The 19,925-nt window shown below is 50.2% G+C and overlaps 1 protein-coding gene and 1 long non-coding RNA gene across 5 annotated transcripts; one reads left to right on the forward strand and one right to left on the reverse strand.

Moving 5' to 3' along the window:
- The first annotated feature begins 1,762 nt into the window (after positions 1 to 1,762).
- SNX20 (sorting nexin 20) lies at positions 1,763 to 11,411 on the forward strand. Of its 4 annotated transcripts, XM_021931950.2 has the most exons (6): positions 1,801 to 1,926; positions 3,551 to 3,655; positions 4,363 to 4,521; positions 5,625 to 5,763; positions 7,231 to 7,382; positions 8,982 to 11,411. In XM_021931950.2, the coding sequence occupies exons 4-6, from the start codon at positions 5,634 to 5,636 to the stop codon at positions 9,648 to 9,650; spliced, it is 951 nt and encodes a 316-aa protein (XP_021787642.2). In that variant the 5' UTR covers positions 1,801 to 1,926; positions 3,551 to 3,655; positions 4,363 to 4,521; positions 5,625 to 5,633; the 3' UTR covers positions 9,651 to 11,411. The 4 variants fall into 4 exon arrangements, with proteins under 4 accessions (XP_003916913.2, XP_021787642.2, XP_009194675.2 ...); XM_009196411.4 differs by lacking the exon at positions 3,551 to 3,655; XM_031658259.1 differs by lacking the exons at positions 1,801 to 1,926; positions 3,551 to 3,655 and adding an exon at positions 3,673 to 4,044.
- Positions 10,588 to 13,923, reverse strand: LOC116271292. The gene is made up of 2 exons (XR_004179784.1): positions 12,181 to 13,923; positions 10,588 to 11,924 (listed from the first exon to the last, which is right to left on the reverse strand). It is a non-coding gene; the product is annotated as an uncharacterized LOC116271292 (long non-coding RNA).
- Between the last annotated feature and the right edge of the window lie 6,002 nt (positions 13,924 to 19,925).

The following is a 19,925-nucleotide window of genomic DNA, read 5'->3' on the forward strand; positions in this document are numbered from 1 at the left end:
CACATTAATGCGGTGGTACACTGAAAAACACTGACCAGGCCAGGCACAGTGGCTCACATTGATAATCTCAGTGCTTTGGGAGCCCAAGGCAGAAGGATTGCTTGAGGTCAGGAGTTCAAGACCAGCCTGGGCAACATAGTGGCCATAATGGTCTATCTCTACAAAAAAAATTTATTAGCCAAGCATGGTGACATACCTGTAGTCTTAGCTACTCAGGAGGCCGAGGTGGGAGTATCATTTGAGCCCAGGAGTTCTAGGTTGCAGTCAGCTATGATGGTACCACTGCACTCCAGCCTGGGTGATAGAGTAAGACCCCGTCTCTAAGATAATAAGAATAATGACCACATCAAGTGTAGGTGAGAAGGTGGAGCACCCGGAATTCTCATACACTGTTGGTGAGAATACAAAATGGCACAGTCACTCTGGAAAATATTTGGCGTAATCTAGCATAGTTGAAGCTATCCATACTCTGAGACCCAGCAATTTCACCTCAGATAAGTACATGGACTTGGAGAAATGTGGAAGAATATCATCAGGGGCATTGATCATGATGGCCATCCTAGGGACACCCCAAGTGTGCATCAAAAGACAATAACAACAAAAAAAGATAAATGGCAATGTATTTAAATAATGTAGCAACAGAAAACCAAACACCGCATGCTCTCACTCAGAAGTGGGAGTTGAACAATGAGAACACATGGACACAGGGAGGGGAACATCACACACTGGGGCCTGTCGGGGGATGGGGACCAAGGGGAAAGAGAGCATTAGGACAAATACCTAATGCATGCAGGGCTTAAAACCTAGATGACGGGTTGATGGGTGCAGCAAACCACCATGGCACATATATACCTATGTAACAAACCTGCACGTTCTACACTCATATCCCAGAACTTAAAGTAAAATAAATAATAATAATAATGTAGCAACACAACAATGGAAATGAAAAAACTAGCTACCCAGAAATGCATCAGTGAATCTTAAACACATAAATGTTGCTTGAAAGAAGCAAGGCACTGGAGAATACACATAGTATGCTTGGCTCAATTTATATAAGATTCACAAATGAGTAAAATGAAACTGAATTGTTTGAGGATCTCATAGGTGGTAAATTTCTGAGGAAAAGCAAAGTAGTAACCCCCATCTGAATCAGGACTGACTACTTCTCATGGAGGGGAAGGGAATCATGGCTCAGAAAAAAACATGTGGTAAACTTCTGGGAGAGCCTGCAAAGTTCTTTTTTTTTTTTTTTTTTTTTTTTTTGTCTGATTTCCTCTCTTGCTGTCAAGGCCACAAAGATGGGTGGCCATGAATCACACCACCGCCCTGGGGTTTCGCTTCCCTGGTACTTTCTGTTGGTGGTGATGGATACAGCTTTGCTCAGAGAAAAGGCGCCAGATGGAACTGTAATTCCACCCCACTGCTCTTCTATGTCAGTCACTGGCTCTGTGTCCCACCAGCTCTGTGACCCAAGCCTCGGTTTTCCCATCTGTTCAAGGGGCATGACGGTCCCCATCATGCTTAGCTCATAGAGTAGAATAATGAACGTGAAAGGGCTCTGAGAGCTAATGCCTGAATGCCAGAGATCAACGGGGATTTGAAGGACAGCCAGACCGCTGCAAGGCTGCAGGGAGAGTGAGGCTGAGTTAGATCCCACAGGGCTGGCCCTGCACTGCCTTGCCGTTCCCTGCGCTACCCGGAAGAAGAGGTGGCAGGCTGTCAGTTGAGTTCAATATACCATGTTTCACCAGCCAATGGGCTGGGGCGATCAGGAGCAGGTCACACAGCCTGTTTCCTGTTTTCAAACAGGGAACTTAGAAAGTGTCAGCCCCTCGGCTGGTCGCCGGAGCTGAGAACCAAGAGCTCGAAGGGGCCATGTGACACTCCTCCCGGACCCCTGGACACGCACAGCCCCAGAGACTGGAGGTCAGTATTTGATCCCAAACTCAGCTGTCCTCTGCCTGCTCTGGCCTGAGTCCCCTCCTCCTGGGACCCTGCCTGGCACCTGTTGGGGGCAGGGTGGGAGGGGAAAGGATTAGTGACAGCCACTGTGTCTGGAGCTCTCCTTAGCGCAGTGAGGCAGAGGAAGGGACAGCTCCTGGACCCTCCATCACCTCCATTCCTTTTGAGATGCTAGGCGCTTGTACAACCCATCTTGGACCTGGAGAATAAGTCATCACACCTGTGTTTCTCAAAAAAAAAAAAAAAAAAACAAAAAAAAAAAAAAACGGTGTCAGGGAATCCCTGCGTCAGCATAGCTTTAGGGGACTCGTGGAAAATACAGAATCCAGGTCTGTTCAATGACACTTTCCTGTGTTAGGAGCCAGGAAACCTGCTTTTGAACAAGCCCCTGGGATCCCACCCCCACCCCACCAGGGGATTCTTACGCACACTGGGTTGGGAGCCCCTGGCTTTGGCAAGGCTTCTCAGGTGAGCGTCCAGTTGTTGGAGGGTACCCACCCTTTCCCCAACAGAGGCAGCCACACATCCAACGTCCGGGGATCTCCTGTCTCCCAGAGTGGGCCAGGAGCTTTATTTCACCCCCTAGAGGCTCGTCCCCCATGAAAAGTCCTCTGCAGGCCTTCAGAAAGATGGTGTGGCCTCTGTGTGCCCAGCAGAAGAAGGACTGGACTTGGCAGTCAGCTTTTGGAGAGGGGGGTGGTCAGGACACCTGGGGACAGGAGGAGGAGAATGACTGTCTATGCACACAGAGCGGGAAGGTAGAGGGGACTGGGAAGCTGCTCTGTTCCCTGGGCCAACTACAGGCCTCCAGGCCAACAGCACCAACATTTATAGTATTTTGTTATAAAGTCAAGAAATCTTTGCTACAGAGAGTGAGGAGAGGGGAGGAAAGGGCCATGGAATCGTCTATGTGGCTGTCCCCAGAGAGCTTTTGGAGCAACGGGATTGCTTTCCCATTTCACAGATGAGGACACTGAGGCCTGGAGAGGGATAGGAAGCTACCCAAGACCCCACGGATACACCAGTGCACAACTCTTTCCTTCCCCTTCCTCTTTAAATGGGTGATTCCCAATGAAACCTGTAAGAGACAACTATAAGGGAGCTGACTGTGGCTGCTGAATTTGATTTTTATCCTAAGGCCTGGTTTCATAATCAGCTTTCTCAGTCTTTTCTGGAGTGTCAAGCTGAGGCATCATTTCTAGGGTCTTACAGGGTCTCTGGGCCAATAGTGCCCTGCTTCTCATCTGGAGCCAGCTGCCTGGTCATGCAAACAGGTCTGCAAAGGTTGGGGCCCCTGAGGCCAAGGGCACTCACCATCACCCACTTTACAGAAGTGCTGAGCATAAGAGTGCCCTGGGCCCCCAAGAATCCCAGCCACCAAGAATCACATAGACCACCCGCTGTCTCACTTAGACACCTACCAGAATGTAGGAAACCCATCCCTAGTCATCCATCATCTTATCAACAGGATGAGGCTTGTAGCCACACTTTTCAGGTGGGGAAACAGAAGCGTAGAGATATTAAAGCACTTGCTTAAGGACACACAGTTGGTCAGGATGGAAGGCAATGTCTCCTGACTCCCTGACAGGGACAAGAGACAAGCGAGAGGTGCCCGTGACAGCATGCTCAAGAATGTGCAGCCCTGGGCCAGCCAGGCCCCTGTTCCGTGTCTCTGTTTGCCCATCTGTAAAAGGTGAGGTTGGATCAAGGGTCCCTAAGGGCCTCCCACTGGACGGCTATGCAGAGCCACATGGAGAAGGCCCCAGGGTTCCTTTCACCCTACACAGCAAGCACTTCCCCATGAAGTGCAGACTCTGGGCCCCAGCTGACCTTCCCTCTCCCAGGCCAGGAGCCCTCATCCCTGGAGCAAGGGACAGGTGCTGGCTGTGCTCAGGGACATGCATGACCTCCACCCCCGTCTGTGCTCAGGGGGTGCCAGGGAAGCATTGGCTCTATCTTTCTCTAGGCCGTAGTCAGCCCAGGGGTTCAGATCAAGGGCACAGAATCCAACAGACCAGAGTTCAAGTCCCAGCTCTACCTCTGTGTTCCACCAGCAGCTTCCTCAGGTCCTAGTAGAAAAAGGTGAGGTCACTTGCACCTTCCTTGTCTTGAATTTCCATGCCTAACCAGTATACCAGCTACTCGCTCCAGCCTAGCTTTAATTGTCCCTTTTTCTAAGTTGTCTCAAACATTTGTAATTCTATTCCAATCCACCTTAATTTAGTCATTTAATTCGCAAATACTTCTGGAAACATCTAGCACTTACCAGACACTAAGAGCGGGGGTACTACACAGTCTCCGGAATGGACAGGGCCCTGAGCTGAGGCTTCAGAGTCTGCCTGACTGAATCCTCACCCCAGCCTTGCGAACGTGGGTTCTGTTATTATCCCCAATTTATAGGAAACAGAAGCACAGAGAAGTTGAGTCACTTGCCAGCTACCAGGTCATCCCATCCACTTATCCAGGTCACAGACGGAGTTATTATGTAAACCGGATCCCAGCCGCCTGTTCTCCCTCCCTGAGTAACGTGGAGAGAATTCTGAAGTCAGCCCAGCCTGGGTCTGTATCCTGCCCACCACTCACCAGCTCTTTACCTTCGGCAACGCTAAGTCTCAGTTCCCTTATCATAAAAGGGAGCAGCAAACAGTCTTGAGTGCAGACGGTGGTCAGGTTAGCGTGAGAGTGTGTGTTGGGTGTCAAGCGCACCGCCAGCACGTCACAAGCACTGGAGACGAACTCAGCTTTGCTTGTTGCGCACACTCACCAGCTGCGTGACTTTGGGCTAGACCTCAGTTTTCTCATCTGTTATGTGGTGGTAATGATAGACTTTTGTGAGCATTAAACTAGATTAGGGGCTGTGAAGAACCTAGGTGGGTATGAAGTGGGTATAAGCTATCAGTTAATTTTGCTGATAGATAGATAATTGATTGATTGATCGATAGAAGATTCATACCAGTATCTACCTGCTCTGAACACTGAGCTTTCTTTTTTTCTTTTTGAGATGGTCTTGTTCTGTCATCCAGACTGGAGTGCAGTGGCGTCATCGTAGCTCACTGCAGCCTCAGTCTCTTGGGTTTAAGGGATCCTCCTGTCTCAGCCTCCCAAGTAGCTGGGGCCACAGGCATGCATCCTGGATAATTTTTGTTAATTTTTTCTAGAGACGGGGTCTCACTACATTGCCCAGGCTGGTCTCAAATTCCTGGGCTCAAGTGATCCTCCTAACTCAGCCTCCCAAAGTGCTGGGATTACAGGCATGAGCCACCGTGTTCAGCTTGAACACTGAGACTTCATTCGCATGTGTAACATAAAAGTGAGTGTCTGCACAAGCCAGCATCTTTCGCTCGAGTAATCACTAAAGCCAATACTTTTGCTTGAAATCATCTCATTTAAAACTCTGAGCAATACGTAAGGATCACCTCAATTACACATGGATCATCACAATAGGTGAAGGGTCTTCTCTGCCTTGGAGTAACCTGCCCAGCAAAGGGGCAGACCCAGGTCTGGGATCTGGCAGCTGGGAGAGTGGGGAAGGTTGAGCCGTGGGGCCATTGTCATTCCCTCTGACTGCCAGGAGGGGGCATGACACAGCTCCTAGGCACCCCAGGAGACACCGGGAACCCCAACTGGAGTGGGTACTCACTGTTCTCTTGTTCCTCTGGCAGGCTTGGAGCATGGCAAGTCCAGAGCACCCTGGGAGCCCTGGCTGGAAGGGACCCATAACACAGTGCACAGCAAGGACCCAGCAGGAAGCACAAGCCGCTGGCCCTGACCTCCCGCACCCAGGACCTGACAGGCATTTAGGTGGGCTTGAGGCTTGAGACTCGGTCTGGGGGAGAGGTCTGAAGGCATTCAAAGTACAAATGTGGGTCACTTTGGCGGATATAGCAAGAGGCCCGGGCAGCTCTTGTAACTTGGGTTATTCCAAAGCAGACACTGAGACACAGATTTGGTGCAAGCTGTTTATCTGGGAGATGGTCCTAGGAGTCACGGCAGGGGAATGGGAATGGCAGAAAAGGGCAAGAGGCCAGGGCAGGACATCAGTGAACAGATAGGCATGATAAGTGGCTGAGGCTCAACCCTAGCGGGGGTCTTCTGGGAGACCTTGGAATATATCTCTGGGTTGTGCTATCCTGGGGTGAGGAAGCCGGGCTGTTATCTACCAGTTCTGCCCTGCAGAGGAGAAGGGACGCTCCTGGGCCTGCTGCTATGGCCCTAGAAAGCCCTCAGGGAAGCCAGTGGCATGTTCTGGAAAAGTGGGTGCCAAGAGGGCATGGTCCAGCCTGGGGCATGGACAGCATCTGCTGTAGTGCCATCTCCTGGAACAAATCTTTTCTTACAATCCTTCAAGATGCCCCTACTCAATACCTGCTCTGTTCCTGGCCCTATGCAGGGCACTGGGGAAACAGAAACAGGAACAAATCAAACACTGCACTAGTCCTGAGGTTTGGTAGAGAAACAGATCAGTGAAAAATAGATGTGCCATGAAAAACAAATAAATAAAATAAAAAACTATAGGAACAAGGTGGGAGGCTCTTACTCTAATGCCAAGGGGCATGTGCAGTGATGTGGGGGCTTGGTCTTGAAGGGTAGACTGGAAAAGAGCTGGGAACCATGCCCTTTGCGATAAAATGCACAATTATTTGCGCTTCTCAAGAAGCTCAGAGGGGCGCAGGGCTCAAGTGGGGTTTAAGAAACACTGTGTTCGTTTTCCAGGCATGGAAATAGAGGGTTGGATGCCAGGCAGAGGAGTGCACATCCGAGAAGAGCCTAGCATGGAAGCAGTTAGATGAGAAGGTTAGGAAGGGCCAGCCCGCTGACGCTGGAACATAACATCCTTATTGCTGCCTCCCCTGCCCACTGATGTGTGCTCAAGGAGTCCTGGCAACAGTCACAAAGTCAGGGCTGCAGGGAGCACAGAAACACACAAGTCAGTCTCTGCTTGTCCAGAGCGGGGATTTCACCATGGCCAATCTGCAGACCAGAAGTGGACGATGCAAAATGCCCACACCACATTCCACAGCTAAGAAACCACTTGGGGGTGATGGGCTATTTGAGATTGTCAGTGGTAGGGTGGATTCTGCCAGGCTGGGCACTGAGGTCTGTCTGATGCCCCAATTGGGCCTATCAATGGCGGAGTGGGAGAGAGGGATATTCAGTACTCTTTAGGAGTTCTGATATCCCATCTCAGATAGACCCAGGCATCTCCCCAAGCCATGCCTCGAAAGTGCACTGAGAGGGTGCAGATCCTTAAGGGTGTTGTCCTTCCAGACATGCATAGTGGCCTGAGCTCCAACTCCAGCATGACCACGCGGGAGCTCCAGCAGTACTGGCAGAACGAGAAATGCCGCTGGAAGCACGTCAAACTGCTCTTTGAGATCGCCTCAGCTCGCATCGAGGAGAGAAAAGTCTCTAAGTTTGTGGTAAGCAGCGATCGGGAAATGGTGGAGCCTCTGCTTCCTTCCCGGCCTTGAATAAGTCTTGTGGGGCCTCAGGTTTCCCAACTATGAAATGGGTCAGCACACTTCAGGCTCAGCACCTGCTAGGGTCTGTGAGGATTCGAACCATGGAAGTCATGCTTCTTGGTCCCAAGAAGGAAATAGCCCAGTTTAATCCCATCTTATCGGGTGTCGGTCACCTGTGTCCTTTCTTCACCAATTTTGCCATATCCCTGTATCCATTATAATTATTACTACTTATTTTTTCTGTACATTGGATCGCTTTTTAAAAACACAAAGTACATTTATTTCAAAGAGAAATACCTTAAATGGAAAACCAATATCACATGGCACAAAGGAAAAGTAACATACTAGAAATGTCGAAACAAGGAAAATCAATACAAGGAAAGCTATGCGCTGTTATTAAATTCTAGCTGGGTACTGTGGCTTCAGGAAAGCCCTGCGCCTGGGGGCTGCTCTCCCTGTTAGACTGGAATTTTAGCTTGTGTTAAGGAGATGTTAAAGACTGCCTAAGAGCCACACTTCATCCTTCTCCTTCGCTTATCTGGGACCAGGATAAATAACGAAGCTGCCACTGAATGCCAATGGCATGCTGGGCACAGCTCCACGTGGTTCCAGTGCATTAACTCATCTAATCCTCACCGGGTGAGGTAGGCACTATGCCTCTCCTTGTTTTATGAATGAGAAAAGTGAGACTCGGAGAGGTTAAATTACTCATCTAAAACAACACAGCTAGACCATGGTGGGACTGTAATTCTAACCCATGCAATCTGGCTCTGGAGTCAGATGCATGGGTTATGATTGCCCTTAATATATAATTGCCTGTAATCAGGATTCTCTTGAAAGAGAATTGAAAAGGGATGATTTTCTTACCATATAACGGCATCACCAGTGTACCTAAATGATGTTGTATTGTACCTAAAACTAACTCCCAAATGTGAAACATTTGGAAAACACAGCATCTCAGTTCAGAAAAAGGAGGCCCAGTTTTAGCAAGTAAAGCCAAGAGGGACCCCAGCAGCCTGCAGGGCAGGACCCTCTGCCCTTTTCCTTCCCAGATGTCCCCACCTTGCTGTGTTGTTGTTCCAGGGTTGACTCAGCTGATGTCAATAGTAATTTAAAACACAGTGGCTCAGGCCTGTAATCCCAGCACTTTGGGAAGCCCAGGTAGGAGGATCGCTTGAGCCCAGGAATTCAAGACCAGCCTGGGCAACACAGCCAGACCCCATCTCTAAAAAATAAAAATAAAAAAAATCAGCCGGGTAGTGGGTGTGCCTGTAGTCCCAGCTACTCAGGAGGCTGAGGTGGGCGGGTCACTTGAGCCCAGAAGCTCAAGGTTGCAGTGAGGTATGATCGCATCACTGTACTCCAGCCTGGGTAACAGTGCGAGACCCTGTCTCTAAAATTTAATTAATTAGTTAATTAATAAACAGAATTGCATATAAGGATCGCCCGTTTTCAGGGCATGCTTTACACCGGCCTGGTTAACTTTACTCTCGGGGTACTGCGTCCACCGCAGCCCCCGCCAGGAGGTGGCCACGGCTCTCTCTGGTTGCGCCCTAGGTGTACCAAATCATCGTCATCCAGACTGGGAGCTTTGACAACAACAAGGCCGTCCTGGAACGGCGCTATTCCGACTTTGCAAAGCTCCAGAAAGCGCTGCTGAAGACGTTCAGGGAGGAGATCGAAGACGTGGAGTTCCCCAGGAAGCACCTGACGGGGAACTTCGCGGAGGAGATGATCTGCGAGCGTCGGCGCGCCCTGCAGGAGTACCTGGGCCTGCTCTACGCCATCCGCTGCGTGCGCCGCTCCCGGGAGTTCCTGGACTTCCTCACAAGGCAGGAGCTGCGCGAGGCGTTCGGTTGCCTGCGGGCCGGCCAGTACCCGCGCGCCCTGGAGCTGCTGCTGCGCGTGCTGCCGCTGCAGGAGAAGCTCACCGCCCACTGCCCCGCGGCCGCCGTCCCGGCCCTGTGCGCCGTGCTGCTGTGCCACCGCGACCTCGACCGCCCAGCCGAGGCCTTCGCGGCAGGAGAGAGGGCCCTGCAGCGCCTGCAGGCCAGGGAGGGCCATCGCTACTACGCGCCTCTGCTGGACGCCATGGTCCGCCTGGCCTACACGCTGGGCAAGGACTTCGTGTCTCTGCAGGAGAGGCTGGAGGAGAGCCAGCTCCGGAGGCCCACGCCTCGCGGCATCACCCTGAAGGAGCTCACCGTGCGAGAATACCTGCACTGAGCCGGCCTAAGACCCCACAGGGATGCTGGAGATTTGGGGTCATCATGGCTCATGGTGGGCTGTTTGGGGTTCTTCTTCTTCTTTTTTCCTTTTTCCTTTTCTTTTTTGTTATTTGAGACAGTCTTGCTCTGTCACCCAGGCTGAAGTACAGTGGCTCAATTATGTCTCACTGCAGCCTCAAACTCCTGGGCACAAGCAATCCTCCCACCTCAGCCTCCCAAGTAGCTGGGAAACAGGTGCACGCCACCACACCAGGCTAATTTTTAATTTTTTTTTTTTTTTTTTTGTAGAGACAGGGTCTCTCTGTTGCCCAGGCTGCTCTCAAACTTCTGACCTTAAATGATCTTCCTGCCTCAGCTTCCCAAAACACTGGGGTTACAAGTGTGAGCCACCACCCCTGGCCTGGGGTTCATTGTTAATGGGGAAAGCCATTGGGGGCTCTAACTCGCTGGGTGACTTTGAACAAGCCTGTCCTCTGGTCCTCAATTTCCCCATCTGTATCAGACAGAGGTGCTCCTGGGACCCCTTGGAAGCCTCCGCTTGTGTGCCACGTCCCCTTGATGCCAGGGCCATTTCATCTTCAAAACACAAACCCAACTGCCAAAAACATCCAGACCAGTGTCCACCCCACCAGTGTCTTTGTGGGAAGCTGGAGGAGAAGTTTACCTCGCACATTCTAGACAAAGCTTAGTCCATTTCCTTGAAGACAGTTCTCTCCAGCTGCTCCAAGGCTTTTCTCTCTGTTCCTTCCACCTCAGAATTGCTTTAAAATATTCCCATCCATTATCCTAATACTATCCTAGTATTCTAGCCCTTCCCCCTTACCATGTAGACCTGATGAAGCAAAACAAATCTCACCTACTGCCCTCAAGAACAGCCTCTACACACACACACACACACACACACACACACACACACACACACGGTGGGAGTTGTATGCTATCCTTTTGAAGGGTGGGAGGACCCTGGGCCAGAAAGCAATAATGGCATAAGATTCTGTGATACAAGGCATTTTTGGCAAGGGAAGTTGCCAACAATTTTTCTGGCTGGGATGGCATAGCACATTGTCTAGGGGTGGATCTTCATTCATAAGGCAGCTGTTCCCTGAATGGCTTCCCCGGGTTATGTAGAAACAGCCCTGGGAGGAGTTGATACAACATACTTAATGGGGCTTCTGTGTAGAAGAGACTGAATCCTCAACACTGCCCCTTTTGAGGATCTGTGATCCTGGAACCTCTCTGATGGACTGGGTTACCCTTGACTGAGGTCTGCTGTCTGGAAAGGACACCACAGGCCCAGAATGAAGGGGCATCTGGACCAATGACCTAGATTCAACACAGGGCTTGGAGCTGGTGGTACAGGCTGGTTTTGGCCCAATGTGTGTTGGAGGCTGGAAGCCCCTGAAGACCTAAACTGCCTGGATGAGCTCATTAGGGTGCATTAAAGAGTCTATAATTTGGGAACCTTAATGTGCGGCACCACTTAAGGGGAGGGACTTGGCCCAGCAAGTGATCACTCTAGAATTGGACAAGTATACACTAGACTGCACCAGAATCTGTTCAACAGCGACACCTTGTGGTAACAACTGTAGACGCCCCATCAGGCTTGATGGGAGACTAGAAACAGACTTTCTTGTGTTTGGACAGATATCCCTCAAATCTCCCTATCTACTCTAGGGAAAAGACACTTCAAGTGAGAGATATTGGACTTCTTGAAAATCTAGGCCTATGGAAAATTAAAGTGTTAAATGGAAAAATTAAAGAGCTACGAGTCTATTTGTAATGACAGAACAGATTATATTGATTTTGTCAGTTATTTCTTCAAATCTAAAATGCTATCAACTCTAAGATGCACCAAATGTTTACTAAGAAAAAAAATACCCAACATGGACAGTTTAATGCGGTATTCCAGCAAAAAAACCCTGGAAAACCAAAGAGTTAGACCCCTGATATAAGGATTAATACCAAATAAACCTGTTGTACAGGAGGGGACATTAAGAAAATTCACACAAATCAAACTTGGCACTGGGTGGAGCACAGGGAACTTCCTCTAAGAGTCTGAACTGCAAGCTGGCACTCACCCATGTTTTAGGGCTGAATACACGCAGCGTGGTCCAAAATCCCTCAAGCACAGAAATCATGTTAAAGTGGTCTCAGATGGAGGTGTTCCAGGGGCCTCAAGACCTGGAGATCTTCAGGTCTTCCCTGGGACTGAAGGATGTCAGCATCAAGCCAGGCCTATAAGGAGTGTAGGATCCCATTGAGTTCAGAGGTGCTGAAATGTGAAAAAAAAAAAGAGTGCATCTCAAAATCACAGATAGATGATATGTGTGTGGGGGGTGTGTGTGTGTGCTGTGCACAGAGAGAGAAAATACTTATATGGGAGTAAAGGAGCCTATAGAATCACATGGGGGGGCTCCCCATCAGTACCTCTGAAGAGGGGTTGGCTTCCCACACAGTGCACAGGAAATGGATTTATTCGGGCTTCCCAAAAAGGGACTGGCCACACGGGGCAGCTTCAGGACCATCACCTTGCCTCTTCCTGATGACACTCAATGCTGCCCCTTCCTCGTGCTTCTGGCAGCCTTGGCCTGAGGGTCCATGGGAGTTTCTTCTGGCCATGGACATTGCATCTTCATCCACTACAAGTTGTCTGATGGCCTGGGATGGCCCGCCACAGTCAGCTCCTCCTGGAATCTCCCATATGCTGCAGCAATTAGAGCCCACTCATTCCTTGGGTTCCTGGAACAAGTCCTTGAATTCCTCAGGCCCCCTCCTCCAGCAAGCTTTCCGCAGGGCCCACTGCCGCCCCACCAGGGCACCCCACCTCCCCTGTTTGCCTGGGCCCTCTCCCACGCCACCTGTATTAGTCCTTGTTTCTAGGAGACTTTAGAGTGGCGGCAGCTGGGACTGAACCTTCTTCTCCTGACCCCCCAAAAGCTGGGTCCACAGGAGAGGTGAGGAGTACCTGACCTCCATACCCAGGAGGGAGCCTTGTTAGGAACACAGAATTTCAGGCCCAACCCTAGACCTGCTGAATCTGCACTTTAACAAGAGCTTCCCCTACTGCCACAGGTGACTCTTACCTGCGTACCTCAAAGGTTGAGAAGCCCAATGGTGAACTGACTTGAAGGCACCTCGATGAAAATCATCCACGGAACTGGGCCGTCTGTGGTCCTGGGTTCATCCCCATCCTTGTCTTCTCTCCACCCGGGCCCTCTACCGTACAGGTGTCCCATCCCAGGGGACTGCAGATGGGCCCACCATGCCAGCCTCACAATCATACCTGCAAACCCACTCTGGGCATTTGGCCTGGAGCTTAAAGGCATTCATTCCAATGAAGCCCTTCTCCAGCAGCCACCCCCCACCACTGGCTGTGACGGAGTCCTGGGGTCTCCTCTTTGAGCTGGGATTAGGCATCCTCATGAGACCCTGTCCCCTGGGATGCCGACAGGTCCATGCCAAGCCCACAGTTGAAAACAAGCTCTGCACACAGCTCCCTGTATGGTAAAAGTCAGGGCTCCCCAGGCCTACTGTGTGACCAGGCACTGTCGGGCCATTGATAGCACCGTCAATCCAGCTCTGCTCGGGATATGTTCCTATCCCATGTCTCAGTTGAGGAAAATGGGATCATTTGTAACATTGTAATCTGGGGGGTTTAAGTGACTTGCCCAGGGTTACACAGCTAATAGCTGGAGCATGAAATTAAGCCCAGGTTTTAATTTGACCCAAGCCCTATTTTCCTTGCTGAGCCCCACATTAAAGGATGTGGAGGAGAGGGGAAGGGGTATGTCCCTGGTCCCCTCACTGAAATGGGTCCTTGATATGGTTTGGATGTGTGGTTGTCACCTCCAAATCTCATGCTGAATGTGACTCCCAGTGTTGAAGGTGTGACCTGGTGGGAGATGTTTGGGTCATGGCGGCAGGTCCCTCATGGATGGCTTGGTGCCCTCCCCGTGGTAACGAGTGAGTTCTTGCTCTGTTAGTTTATGTGAGAGCTGGTTGTTTAGAAGAGCCTGACATCGCTCTTGCTCCCTTTCTTGCCATGTAAGTCATGAGCTCCCCCTTCCCCTTCCACCATAAGTGGAAGCTTCCTGAAACTTCACCAGAAGCAATGTCAGTGCCATGCTTCTTGTACAACCTGCACAATTGTGAGCCAAATAACCCTCTTTTCTTTATAAGCTACTCAGCCTCAGGTATTCCTTTATAGCAATGCAAAATGGACTGACATGCCCTTAAAGGTCATTTTACTCATCTCTGTTTACAGATGGGAAAATCAAGGGCTGGAGAGGTGACCCACCCAGGGTCACGTGGCAAGACAGGGACAGCACCAGGACCAGACCCGAGATGTCCACGTCAAAGTGACATGCTCTGAGAGGCAGCACACACAAAATAACCCTGCCTTCAAATTCCAGGAAGCCTTTAGGGGTCACCCAGCTGGGCCTGGGGGTGCAGGGTCAGTGCTGAGTCCTGGGCAGGGCCACTGGCCTCTCTGAGCTTCCTGGCTCCAGGCTGGGAGGCACAGTGCAGGGGGGACTGTGGCCCCTCGGCCTGGCATGCCCTTAGCTCTGCTCTCTAGTGGCTGTCCCCGTAGCTCTGTTTTGGAGCAGCAAAACCAGTTCCGCCTGCTGGTAGGGGTAGGTTGGCTCCCAACATGTCCCCAGCGGGCCTCTCTTGGGTTCAAAAGCCAAGCTGTGCCCAGTCACACCTCCAAATGCTTCCTGGCCCCCATGCAGCAACTGCATTTAGCTGCCTTCCCAGAAATTCCTGCATGCTTATACAGCCCTTCCCTCTGGGGCCCAACAATGCCACAGCCTGTTCTATCAACCACCAGCCGTTTTCCTTTGAGCAGTCTCCTTTTACTTATGCACATTTACTTGAAAAAGAAACTTCCTATTACTATCCAAAATGGAAACTCAGAATCACTTGCTATAATTAGAAAGTAGCTACAAAAATAAACACAATGAAACCGATCACTGTTATTACACCCTAACCGACTTTTACCTGAGACAGGCCCTGAGCCTGAGGCTGCTGGTAGACTTTTGTTAAGGGAGACAGACAGACAGAGACAGAGAAATAAGCATTAAAGACCTGCAATCACCAAGCTGAGATTTCTCTTTGATTTACTCAGAAGGACTGGAAAATGTTGTCCCACGAAAGGAGGTACATTTCTCACCACGTAGCGCTGATCCTCCCGTGTTGCCTGTGCGTTGCTGCAGACCATCTGGGGTCTTGCCCAAGTGCCCTGAAGACTTTACTCCCTGGCTTCCTGGTCCCCAGGTCGTGTGTTCAGCCCTGTGTGCTCTCCAGCTCCTAAGTCGTGGGCCTGGTTTCAGCTTTGATTGCCCACTCTTAGCTTTCAACCCATGGGCTCCGGCTCCTGACGCCACACCCTGATATCAAGACCCTCAGATGGAGTAAGTGTTCTGAGCTGGTTGAAGTCTGGAGCCGCGCAGTATGTCCTTGAGTGGGTCCCCCCATCCTGCCACCCATCTAGCTGTTGCCCCCATGGTAAGAGCAAGAAAATGCCCTCCTCTCCAAAAGTCCCTGCACCAAGCCCCCATCCCAGTCAGCTCCCAGGTTCGGCCCCCTCACTAGCTCCAGGCTGGGAGGGACAGTTCAGGGTGGACTGTGGCCCCTCAGCCTTAGCTCTGCTCTGTAGTGGCTGTCCCCATCGCTGGAACTGTTTTGGAGCAGTAAAGCCAGTTCCACCTGCTGGTAGGGCTAAGATGACTCCCTACACATCCCCATTGTGTTGGTGTTGGGAGCCGTGATCTAACTGCTCGTTTTCTCAATAACCAACCATCCGTGGCATTCCTATGTCCCAGGCCTTATCTAGAGCTGGGGATACAGCAGTGACCAGGACAGAACTGGTCCCCGCCTCATGGAAGTGAAGTGTCAGGAGGCCTCTCCCAGAGCAAATGGAAGCTGATACAGAATGGTGTCCTCAGCCAGGCGGTCAGGGAAGGCTTCTCAGAGGAGGTGCTGTTCAAAGAATTACAGAGCACACAAAGGAGCTGGCCCTGGGAGCACAGGGAGGGGAGAATTTTAGGCAGAGGGATAGCAGGAGCACAGCCCTGAGGCAGGAAACCACCCCCCCACCACTACCCTCGGCATCCTCAGTTCTGGTTTGCACTTAGAAACAGGACAAGTCCAGGACATACCCGGCCTGATGTGTCACCCAGCCTGGCTGTGCCAGCTGAGAGAGTGGGCTCCAGGCACTAACAGAGAAGCCTTGCAAGGCAGATCCATGCACCGCCTGCCTCCAGTTACTGCTAATTACAAAGGAAATGAGCTGGGAGCTTGTGTGTGGGCCGTGCGGGCCCTTTTGGTTACAAGCCACAAAAACCCAGGTTAACCTGAGGAGGGAGGAATTTATTATCTGTAAAGTCCAGGAGCAGGCTAACTTTACACCAAGCAGGATCCAAGGACCCACACTTTGTCATCTCATGTCTCTCTCCCTTTCCCACTTTCGCTTTCTCTGTCTCTTCTTAGTTCTGCTTTCTTCTGCTGTGCCTTTGCTCTCCAGAGCTCTCTCCTGGCAGTGACAAGATGGCTGCAGCAGCTCCAGCAACCTCAGAGGACTCCCCCATCCAGGGTCCTTGTGAGCTCCTCATCTGTAGGATGTGCAGTAAACACTCACATGTCCTTTCCTGAGGAAAGGAGTGGGGGCCAAGGGGCAGCCTCTACACCCTCACAGTGCAGCAACCTTAGTTAGCTCACCCATCAGGGCAGACGTGGGCAGAAATCATGTTTTGGCATATTGCTTTATAATCTGCTTTTTAAATTGTCACTATATATTATGAGCATTTCCCTATAATATATAATATTCTTCCACATTATGTTTAATGGTTTCATTGTATTCTAATGCATATTCTATCGTTATTTTAACCCCCCCCACAATGTTACAAGATTTCCTTATTTGGGGCAACACTGTTGCAAACACTGCAAACACTTAGACCCATATGTCCTTTTTGTGTGCACTCTTATGGCAACTTCTAACGGTGGCATTTCTGAATCATAGACACTTTTTTGACTTTTACATATTTTATTTTTTTAGTTGACAAAAAGTGTACGTATTTATGAATCATAAACACTTAATGATTTTGCTATTACTTAATTTTTCTCTCTTCAGAAAGGCTGTATTCACGCCTCCACCAGCTAAGTGTGAGAGAGGCCCTTGAACTTTGCGTAACAGTGGCTGTCAACATTTTAAACCTTTTTTTTTTTTTTGAGATGGAGTCTTGTGCTGTGGCCAGGCTGGAGTGCAGTGACAGGATCTTGGCTCACTGCAACTTCTGCCCCATCGTTCAAGTGATTCTCCTGCCTCAGCTTCCCAAGTAGCTGGGATTACAGGCGGCCGCCACCACGCCCGGCTAATTTTTGTATTTTTAGTAGAGACGGGGGTTTCACCATGTTGGACAAGCTGGTCTCGCACTCCTGACTTCAGGCGATCTAAACTATTTTTAATGGTTTAATCTTTTTCCCTTTCCACGGGGCACGTCTGGAGAGACCGAGAGGATCTGATCCTGCAATTTAAAAAGTAGGCAGCAGATGGCGCTGTCGCCTCGGCGGCTCCGAACGCATCCCCCGCGGTGCAGGCGGAAAGAGCTGAAACAGCTAGGCAACCGAACCTTTCTCCAGGTTTCTGAAAGCCCTTAGACGGGATTTGAAATCATGCTGCAAAGGAAGAGCTTTGCTGCCTTTATAAGCTCTCCCCAGCAAGTGTTGGTGGGGCGTCCCTGGGCGACCTCCACTTGGGGTTCGGGACCTCACTCCTTTTCTGCCCCTCCATCATCTTCCCTCAGCCCAGAGGCCCCAAAAGGCGGAGGCCGCCGCCCTCCACCTCCCACAGGCGGAATCCGCAGGGTTTCACAAGGGAGGGCGCTGCAAATAACCAGTATCGGCGCCCCCAGCAGCAGGGTCGGCCAAGGCTCCCGGGAAAGGGCTTAACTGCGCTTCTCTCAGTCTGGGGAAAGAGGCCCTTCCGCAGTAAGACCCTCGCCACGTTGCTTTCCAGGGGTAGAGATTGGATGCCCTGCTCCTCCCAGATCCCATCTCCCACGTTTTCAGGACCCAGATGGCGTGGGGGGCTCCCCATCCATCTGCCTACTGAACTGAGGGAGTGGGAAGAGGACTCCCAGGGGAAGCCACTAGTGACCTTTTAATTCACCAGTAGATACACAAAGCTCAGTATAGAGACTGTGGGTAATGTGGGTTGGATAAATAAGTAAAAGAAAGGAAAATGGAAGGAGGTTGGGAGGAAAAGAAAAGAGAAATGACATTCCCTGCTTGTTAGAGTATAAATGGTACAACCACTTAAGAAAACCATTTGGCACCATCCCTCAAAGCTGACCGTGAACTGCCCTATAAGTATCCAGCAATGCTGCCCTTAAGAATATACCCTATAGACAGGCAAGCATGCTCAACAAAAGACATGTAGCAGAATTGCACAGCAGGAACTATTCCTGATACTGTCCCCTAGCTGGAAACAACCCAAATGTCTGCGAACCATAAAACAGAGAAGTGAATTGTGGTATTCTTATGTGGAACATGAGGCAGTTATGAAACAAGCTATGCTTGGACACAAGGAAGTGGACGAACCTCACAAGAGACTGCGTGAAACGAGCCAGACACAGACTGATGCAGCCTGTGTGGTTCCATTTCCTGAAGGTCAAGGACAGGTCAGACTCAACCAGAGGGCTGAAGGATGATTGCTTAGATGGCAAAACTCCTGTACTAGGTTCTCCAGAGAAAAAGAGCCAAGAGTAGAGCTAGATATGGATATGGACATATAGTATATGTCTATATATTTGCATATAAAGAGATTTAGTATAAGCGATGAGCTCCTACAATTATGGAGGCTGAGAAGTCCCAGCCTCTGCCATCTGCAAGCTGGAGACCCAGGAAGGCGGGTGGTGCAATTTGAAGGCCTGAGAGCCAGCAAGCTGACGGTATAGATTCCAGTCCGGGTCTGCAGACCTGGGAACCAAGAATGCTGAGAGCAGGAGATCCAGGCTCCAGCTCAGTGGTCAGAGAGGAGGCAAATCCAACCGTCCTCTGCCTTTTTTGTTCTGTACGGGCCTTCAGTGAATTGGAAGATGCCCATTCACATGGGCCTCACTCAGGCCATCAACTCCATTGCTAATCTCTCCTAGCAGACATACCCAGAAATAATGTTTAATCAGACATCCGGGCATCCTGTGGCCCCGTTAAGCTAACATTAAATTAACCATCACAACTCCTGAAAGAAAAAAAAGCAGAAAGGGTTACTCTAAAAGTTGAGATGGTGGTTATCACTTCCAGGGGGTGAGGTTTTGATTGGGATGGGGACAGTGGGGAGTCTCAGTTCTTACTCTCAGGTGATAGTTATGAGTATTTGCTTAATAATAATTTGCTAAGCTGTATACTTTTATGCACTTTTCCCTGTGTGTTATATTTCACAATAAAAATATCTTAATAGGCTGAGTGCAGCAACTCACACCTGTAATCCCAGCACTTTGGGCGGCTGAGTTGGGAGGCTCACTTGAGGTCAGGAGTTTGAAACCAGCCTGGCCAACATAGTGAGATCCTATCGCTACAAAAATAAATTAAAATTTAAAAATGTTAAAATTGGTTGGGTGTGGTGGCTCACGCGTGTAATCCCAGCACTTTGGGAGACTGAGGCAGATGGATAACCTAAAGTCAGGAGTTCGAGACCAGCCAGGCCAATGTGGTGAAACCCTCTCCCTACTAAAAATACAAAAATTAACTGGGTGTGGTGGTGGGACCCTGTAATCCCAGCTACTTGAGAGGCTGAGGCAGGAGAATTGCTTGAACCCAGGAGGCAGAGGTTGTGGTGAGCAGAGATCGCACCACTGCACTCCGCCTGGGTGACAGAGTGGGACTCCATCTCAAAAAAAAAAAATTTAATTTAAAAATATAAATATTTGAATAAAAGAATTAATGGGTGCATCAAATATATATTCAATATTTATTAGGTACCAAGTATGACAGCAGTCAGAGCTGGTATTTGAACCTGAGGCTAGCATGGTGTTCTGACTCCAAAGCCCCAGATTCCCTAATCTACAGGAAAGAATCAGGAATAGCAAGCAGCTATCGGGGCCACGAGATCCTCACAGGCACCTCCTTAACATACCAGTGTGTGGTGAATTACAGAGATGGCCTGGATCTTCATCCCTCCTTGTCTTCACGCTGTTTGCCACACACCTTTATAGTTCTTCTCACTAAAGAGGTAGGGTTCATTTCCCCACCCCTTGAGTCCGGGCTGTCCTGG

The sequence above is a fragment of the Papio anubis genome, chromosome 18 (genome assembly GCF_008728515.1).
Source record: "Papio anubis isolate 15944 chromosome 18, Panubis1.0, whole genome shotgun sequence".
Classification (NCBI taxonomy): domain Eukaryota; kingdom Metazoa; phylum Chordata; class Mammalia; order Primates; family Cercopithecidae; genus Papio; species Papio anubis.

Coding starts and splice junctions, on each gene's coding strand:
- SNX20 (XM_003916864.5), top strand. CDS start 5,634: ATGGCAAGTCCAGAGCACCCTGGGAGCCCTGGCTGGAAGGGACCCATA. Junction 5,764..7,230: donor AGGACCTGACAGGCATTTAG/GTGGGCTTGAGG, acceptor TTGTCCTTCCAG/ACATGCATAGTGGCCTGAGC. Junction 7,383..8,981: donor GAAAAGTCTCTAAGTTTGTG/GTAAGCAGCGAT, acceptor GTTGCGCCCTAG/GTGTACCAAATCATCGTCAT.